General features: G+C 45.7%; 1 protein-coding gene across 3 annotated transcripts; it reads left to right on the top strand.

Moving 5' to 3' along the window:
- The first annotated feature begins 4,035 nt into the window (after positions 1 to 4,035).
- On the top strand, positions 4,036 to 7,477 carry DNAJC28 (DnaJ heat shock protein family (Hsp40) member C28). 3 transcript variants are annotated; one of them, XR_014618125.1, is made up of 3 exons: positions 4,036 to 4,093; positions 5,058 to 5,179; positions 5,282 to 5,342. XR_014618125.1 is itself a non-coding variant. In XM_084279152.1 (3 exons), exon 3 carries the CDS (start codon positions 6,024 to 6,026, stop codon positions 7,140 to 7,142), a length of 1,119 nt encoding a protein of 372 aa, XP_084135278.1. In that variant the 5' UTR covers positions 4,036 to 4,093; positions 5,058 to 5,179; positions 5,971 to 6,023; the 3' UTR covers positions 7,143 to 7,477. The 3 variants fall into 3 exon arrangements, 2 of the variants coding, with proteins under 2 accessions (XP_084135278.1, XP_084135279.1); XM_084279152.1 differs by lacking the exon at positions 5,282 to 5,342 and adding an exon at positions 5,971 to 7,477; XM_084279153.1 differs by lacking the exons at positions 4,036 to 4,093; positions 5,058 to 5,179; positions 5,282 to 5,342 and adding exons at positions 4,096 to 4,213; positions 5,971 to 7,477.
- The last annotated feature ends 333 nt before the right edge of the window (positions 7,478 to 7,810 follow it).

The raw sequence follows: 7,810 nt of genomic DNA, 5'->3' as shown, positions 1-7,810 counted from the left end.
ACATTTCAAATTGATCACTGTGGTCAGTCTAGGAACTTTTATGATTGCAAACATCCTCTGTAATAAATGGCAAAGGCAGTTTTCAGAACAGATATTATACTTGGGCAACTGCTAAGAGGGCAACTTCAGCAGAACAGCGTGTGCAATAAAAGAACAACCATTAAGTTCACTAGCACACTGACATTTAAATCGGTTCCTCAATAATATGTCTAGGCAAATTAGTTCTGATTTATTTCAGAAATATTATCATGCTCAACGTAGGTCACATCTGCAAACTTAATTTTTCCTTCTGTGCTGAATGTGGACAAATGTCAGAAAGAAAAAACACCCCAGAACATGACCTTTAGGGAAGATGCTAATGGTATAAACCAGTCCTTACCCAGGAAATAGATAATAAATTAAGGATACCATAAAACACCAGGTTTGCAAGCAGCATGTCAGCATTCTTTTTTAAAAAAAAAATAAAAATAAATAACCATTGGTCTGAGTTCACTACATAGCTTCCAAAGGAAAAAAAAAAGCTATACTGAGGATAGTATTCAGAAAAGATGTTAATAGAACTGTGATAAATCAATAATCATGTTTTGAGTTCCAGCGACAGTACTGATGTGTCTTAGCATATTATCAACAACATGAAATTTAACTGTGTATATTTTCATGATTATTAAATTGTCCAAGTACAATGTAAGCACTTCCAGTAGCTTGTCCCTGGGGATCACAGACTCTTGTGGATTATCTAAGAGACTAATCTTCAGTTTTAGGAATAATGCTGTAGGCATACAGAGCATATGCTCTATCACTTGCCAGACAGATTTTCTTCCAAGAAACTTCTCTAAGTCTTTATACTCTGCAACTATCCTGTATGTCAGACTTTGTCTTTCCTTTTGTTACTGCTTGACAAGTAATTCTGAAGTCACTGTGAAGTTGCTGTGAACTTCAAAATAAAGAGTTATAACCGGTCTGTTGCTAACAAAGATACCAACACGCCCTCTGCAAAGCTCCATTAGGCACTATGGTCCAACTGTTACTAATAAAAAGAAAAGCGTTTCTAAAGGCAAAATTATTTTCCCCTAAAATAAAATTTCACAACTCACTGAAGTTTTTCTAAGGTAGAATAAATGAAAGTTCCTGACTAGAAGAGAGTGAATCCAAGCAGTACCTTCTACCCTGTGGGAAAAAACCACACATTTCTACTCCACATCATAGTGAGGACACTAAAGACATTTTTTGCAAAACAATTCAAAAGCATGCTGGAAATAAAGCAAGCTGGTAAGACAGTTGGTCCTGGAGGAAAGACTGTAGAGAGGGACGACTTCCCTTACCTTGTCAGATCCTATGGTTTGTCCACACAAAAGACTGAGGAGCCCTTCAGTCAGATTCAAGTTCTTCGTGCAGCTCCTGCTTCAGATCCAAAAGATTTTTTGTCTCTTAAAGCCAGGGATAAGGGTGAGAGGGTGAAAGAAGCAGCCAGATTTATATGCTGCCCTGTCTCCTGTCCTCTTCTCTGACAGGAGGATCTGCAGCAGGATCCCTTTAATGTTGCCCGCCCTTCAAAGGAGATGTCCTCACTGACTTCAGCAGCACAGACCATTCTCTTCTCTCTTAATTCTTCCTCAGCTAACAAAAAAACAACTCCTCTCCATTAAGCAGTCCCACAGTAATAGTATTCAACCCTAGGAAATAATAATGAAAAAAAAGAAGCTAGAATATGATATCAAAAAGCTGGGATAATTTCTCTGTTCCCATATTAAGAGCCGTTTTATACCCTCTAAACAAGCAAAGTTATCTCCAAGTCAACCTGTAATGATAAAACACAGCTTTTGTAGTCTACAGCTAAACAGAAACACTGCTGTTAAAACCTGCATACATAACCTCCTATTATGAGACCTATTCTTTGCAATGGCATATATCCTTAGATGTATATATAAAGGTTATTCTAATATCTAGTGCACATCTGAATTGTGTCCCACTTAATGACTGCCCGTTTTACCTTTTGAAGAAATTTTGAAGAAATGCCAGAGATACAACATATAGAGTAAGTGTTATTTCATTCACTGGTTCCTGCAACATCCTCTTCAACAGCCTAATCCTTTCATGATGGTGTTTGGTTAATGTTTGGCTGCTACCACTCTTTAATGAAAACAAATAATGTATCTCAACACAGCACTGAGCAGTACTCATGTGTCTTAGTCATGCAATTGGTAATTAAAAAAACGCATGATTAGTAAGACAAGCCATTCCTTTCACATCACTAAAACAATTTTTAAAGGAAATCTGTAAAGTTTGTTTAAAACTTCTATGGAATTAACGACACGTGGACTGCTGGACAGATGCTGCACTTGAACCTCCCAGTTTAAACAGACACGCCTGCTACAATAGCCTTAAGCACCACTTACTCTCTGTAGACTCCCTGGCTTAGACGTGCAAACTCATGGTTCTACTCAGTTTTAGAGTGTAATACCAGGAGCTGTAAAAGGAAGCAGGTTAATTTATGTGGCTGCTGCTTCTTTTCGGATGTCAGTGCTCCCATTTCACTGGCTGGATATGCAGCATGCTCAACCACCCCTCTCCAAGGGCCATTAACAGAAAGCACGAGGAGGTTTGCTTGCTTGCTTTTTAATAACAGATGCTGGTGTTTGGGGAGGAAACAAACTGGTATTTGTCTTCTACCTGACGGGCCTTCAGTTGGTGCACCACCAAGCTGAGGGTGGGAACTGTCCTGGTTTTGGTCAGGATGGAGTTAACTTCATTTGTAACAGCGGATGAATGCTGTGTTTGAGAGTTAAAATGAAAGCAGTCCTGATAACACCCTGATGTTTTTAGTTGCTGTCAGACTGTCAAGGACTTTCTCAGCTCTTCATGAGAAAGGATGGGCGAAGCCAGGACAGGTGGCCCAACTGACCGAAGAGAGTATTCCACGCCAGTTACGTCCTGCCCAGGATATCGGGGGCTGACGGGAGGAAGAGCAGGGGCGGCTCCGGGACACGCGGTTCTTGGGGGACGGTCGGGTTCTGGGACGGCTCTGGGTGGCACGGCCTGAGTTGTGGGTTTGGTGAGAAACTGCATTGTGTATCAACAGCTTCATATATTTTTGCTCTAAAGTCCTGATAGTATTGTTACATTGTATCTTTCTGTTATCTTAGTAAACTATCCTTATCCCAACCCACGGGCCTCTTATTTCTTGGTTTTGGGGTTATTTGCCCCTTCCTTTTCCCTTCCCTTCCCTCTTTCCCCCCCTTCCCTCTTCCCCTGCTCTCTTCCTTTAAGGAGCAGGCAGCTGCGTGGATCTTGGCTCTCAGCCGGGGTAAAACCACGACAGGAACCTTCTTGGTTTGGGGCTCCTTTGGTTCTAGTTTCCTGTAGCAGAGAGGCCGTAAGGAAAGGAAACCCCAGCAGGCATTACATGCCCTGTAGCAACCTATCTCTGCGTCCCGCTCTCTGAGGGAGCACGGCTAACGCCCCGCAGGCCTGGCACGGCCTCTCTGAGGGAGCCCGGCCAACGCCAGCTCCCCCCGGCTGCTGGGGTGGCTGCTCAGAGGCGCTCAGGGCACCCCGAGAACCGCGTCGCGGGCACGGATGAGCGCGCTGTGAAGGACCAGGCCTCTGCCAGGGCCCGCACCGCAGGGGACGCCGTTCCGCAAGCCCACGAAGAGACAAAAAAGCGCTGCTACGGTGGAACTCAGGCTGGAGAACGGAGCCTAAAACCGCGACTCAGACCTGCAAGTGCGCACATGAGAAAGGACTAACGAAAACCGCGCCTCCTCCAGCCCCCCCCGCAGCTGCTGGCAGCGCCGGACGCAACCCCCCCTCCCCTCGCCCCTTCCCCCTCCGCACTGCGCCTGCGCCGGCCGGCTCGCCGCCGACAACGCGCCTCGCGCAGTCCGCCCGCCCGCCCACGCACCGCCTAGTCATGTGCTCCCGGTGCCGGCGGCTGCCGTCAGGAGAGGGGGGGGGTGGCAGCGTGCGCCGGCAGCAGGCCGCGGGCTCCCTCTGCTGGTGCGGGGCGCGGCGCGGCAGGGCCCGCCTGCCCGCCCCCGCGTGCGCCCCTGCGCGAGCGTCCTTCCGGCCGTTAGGAGACGTCCTTGAGCGAAGGGTAAAAGCCATCGCCCGTCTTCTTTCTCCTCCTCCTCCTCCTCCTTCACCACCGCCTCCTCCTCCTCCTCCATTGCCGGCACTTGCCGCGCCCCCTCGGGCGGGCGGCGGCGGGGAGCAGGTGAGGCGGGGGGGGGGCGCTGGGTGGAAGAGTGCGTGCCGCGCGGCGGGCAGCCTCCCCCCCAACCCCCGCCCCTCACAGCAGCGTGGGGAGGGGCGGGGTGCCGGGTCACCCGTAGCTGTTCTCCTCAGCCCGCCCGGCACATCGCCTCCGGCCGCTCGCCTCTTCCCGGGACCTGCCCTTGTCCCCGCAGCCCGCGCAGGCTGCCTGGCGCACCAGGCCGGACCGGGGCGGGGGGGGCCCTCCTCGGCCTCGCGCGGGAGGAGGGTGAGGGGCTGGGTCGGGCTTGACCCCCCCCGCTTTACCTCGCCCCTAAGGGGCGAGCTGGATTCACACGGGCGGGGGATAACAGCCCCCCCCAGCCGCGAGTGCCGCAGGTACCGGCTGAGGCGGTTGGTTGGTTTTTCAGCGCAAATTAGCGAAATCGAACCTGCGGAATCAACAGCGAAGTCTGTCTGTGATCAGAACGTTGAACTTACAGAGCACGTCCATTGATGTAACCGTTCAGGCAGTAGTTGCGTGGATTTTTTATGACCATAAGGAACTACATTCTTATCTTTGCCAGTCACCTAGAATGGGAGAAATAGCTATATCATAAACGGGGTGAAATAAGGTCCTTTATAATAACCTCAAAGCAATGACCTAACGCCTTTCCCAGGTCAAAGTCAGCTGAAAATACTCAGGATTGATCCAGTGTGTCATCCAGTGCCAAGTACATCTCCCTTCCCATCCCTTTTCAGGTGCCCTAGTGCAGAAGGGCAGTTTGTTACATCTGTAACATATTATAAACGTTGCTTATTCTTTGACCTTAACCTTGTTTTAACCTATTTTTTTGTTTGGACAGGAAGTCTGCAAAGAATATGTAGGGGTCAGTGATGAATCTGCAAGAGGAAACTGGCATCACATATGTGCCCTTTGTCTAAAGATTTTCATTAAGAAAAAGAAGTTAGCACACATGTAAATTAGGTGTGCAGTTTGTATTCTTCTACTTTTTATTTTACATGTAAATTTACTTGTTGTTGTCATTTGCTAAGGGTTTGGTTGGGTTTTTTTTTTTTTTCTGTTCAGAAGCACTGTTATTCCTGACAGAAGGAGGTACTGCCTGCTATTGATCAGTTCTGAGTTCCAGATGTCTAACCTTACCTGGCATAAGTGAAGGAGATTGGCCGCTAGGATGCGACAGCCCTGCATCCTGCTGGGATACAAGAGTTGATCTAAATGAGTCTTTGAGACTATAGTCTGAATGCAGCTCACTCATAGCTGCAAAACACCCAAAGGCTACCAGAATGAAATCCTTTGAGAATGTACCAGGTAGTAGATCTGGAGACATCGGTGTTTATGAAAAGAAAATTCACTTGATGGCTGAATGGGGGTGTATAGAGCAAAAGGGAGGTACTTGTTTCAACAGAGTTACTGCTCAACATACAGCATATTGAACTGAGTGCATTGAACTGAGTATGCAGAAAGGCAGTAAAGCTTTGGCTTTTAACAAATTCTGTGGGGCAAACCAAACCTGTGCTGCCTTTGGGTTTTGTATTGTGAATTAATATTCATCTATGTTGTAATACTGCTACTTCAGTAGTAATTAGTAGGAAATGCAGATTTCCATATTAGTCTGTAAAGGTAAAGAACATTGCATACTGTTCTGGAATTTTATAGGGATTTGTTTAATACAACGAGTTAAAGATAAAACTTAAATAATTTAAGATATTTTTAAAAGTGTATTTAACAGAATTTTTGTAAAAATGTGTTTATAGGTTATTGTTTATAATGTAGCAGCCTCTGAAGAAATCTCAAGTGGCTTTGTGTCATGCTGACTAACAACATAGGGCCTTATTTAATGGTACATCAAGCCATGATTCCAAGAAACCTGAAGCTGTTTCCCTACATCTGTGGCAACAGGATGGTGTCAGGTTACAAACCTAAAAGAAACCTCAAGGACTCTTATAAAATTCTTGAGCTTGAGGAAGGATGCTCCCTCGATGACATCAGAAACTCGTATCGAAGTCTTGCCAAAAGATACCATCCGGACAGCGGCTCTGCCACAGCTGATTCCGAAGCATTCATGAGGGTAGAAGAAGCGTACAGAGTCGTGCTCAGCGATGTGGCGAACAAGAGGAAATCAAGCGAGAGTACCGAAGAGGAGGAAGACCAGTTCAAATCAAAATCACCCCAGCACAGACACTACCTGAGCTTTGAAGGTGTTGGCTTTGGAACACCAAGCCAAAGAGAAAAGCAATACATGCAGTTTCGAGTAGACCGTGCTACTGAACAAGTGTTGGAGTACAGGCAGCAGAGGCTGGAAAGCCAGTACGCTGCGACTGACCTAATGAAAGCCAAAGATGTGAGGCAGAGCAAAAAGGTGAAAATAACTCAGGCGGTTGAGCGGTTGGTTGAGGACCTCATCCAGGAATCAATGGCAAAAGGAGACTTTGACAACCTCAGTGGCAAAGGGAAGCCTTTGCAGAAGTTTTCGGACTGTCCGCATATCGATCCTATGACTCACAACTTGAACAGGATTCTGATCGACAACGGGTACCAGCCAGAGTGGATCCTGATGCAGAAGGAAATACGGGAAACTATCGAACGGTTAAGGAAGGGTATAGTGGCATCTAGAAGTAAGCTTGGGGGCCCCATGACACCCTATAGGCAAAAGGAGTGGAATCATATTTGTGAGCAATTCATAGAAGATATCAGGAAATTAAACAAAAGAATTGACAACTTCAATTTAGTCGTTCCTATTCTTAGCAGACAAATGGTGCACTTCAGTGCAGACAAAGAAATCACTCGAGCACAAAAGACTTACGAAGCCTTGGTGGAAAACAGAGAGGCTTCTACTTCAGACACAAAGGAAAATGAAGAGGAAAATGTTAAAAGGTTTGGGTGGAAGTCTTCTCTATTGAAGTGGTTAAACCTTACACTGAAATAAGCTAATAGTAATTCATCTGTCTTGTCAAGATTTTGAATGCACTTTATTACTGAAACTTGTAGCACTAGAGAAATTTCAAGTACATTGAAAATGTGAAATCCATCTGTCCACCATAACACCAGTTAAAGGGAATTGGGTAGTCTGATGTGAATTTGCAGGTGACTAATGATTTATTTACAAATATTATTAAGGAACAAATTCAGTTATCCTCTTGCAGCTCATTCAACTTCTTGAAACAAAATGAATGCTTCACTTTAGCATAGAATATAATAGCTCTTACAGTCTGTTATCTCTTCAAAAAGTGAAACTGAGGCAATAAAAACATATCAAGGACAAAGCGGAAGTACAAGTCTTACTGTGCTCTGTTAATTCAACCTTTCTCCTTTCTTATTTAAATGCTTAGAGACTGTAAATTGTTGACAGACTTCCTGCATTTTTGAAAAAGTACATTCTTCTCTGCAAGGTTAAATGAGACTGAAGAGAGGGTTCTTGATATCTGGCCTTGCACTGTACATTCTGCCAAAGTCTGGGTTTGGCTCTGGCTTTTAAAACACAGGGAGGTCTCAGAAAGCTTCTGAGCAAATAAGACAGGACTGGCCAAAACTGTACCTTCCTCACAAGGCTTTTTGGTGGTGAGAGGAGAAGGGAATGTTAGTTTTCAAAAGTAA

Source organism: Gallinula chloropus (assembly GCF_964237585.1).
Source record: "Gallinula chloropus genome assembly, chromosome: 1".
Classification (NCBI taxonomy): Eukaryota; Metazoa; Chordata; class Aves; order Gruiformes; family Rallidae; genus Gallinula; species Gallinula chloropus.
Note: the sequence above shows the minus strand (reverse complement) of the source record. Positions and strands in the feature narration are given on the sequence as shown.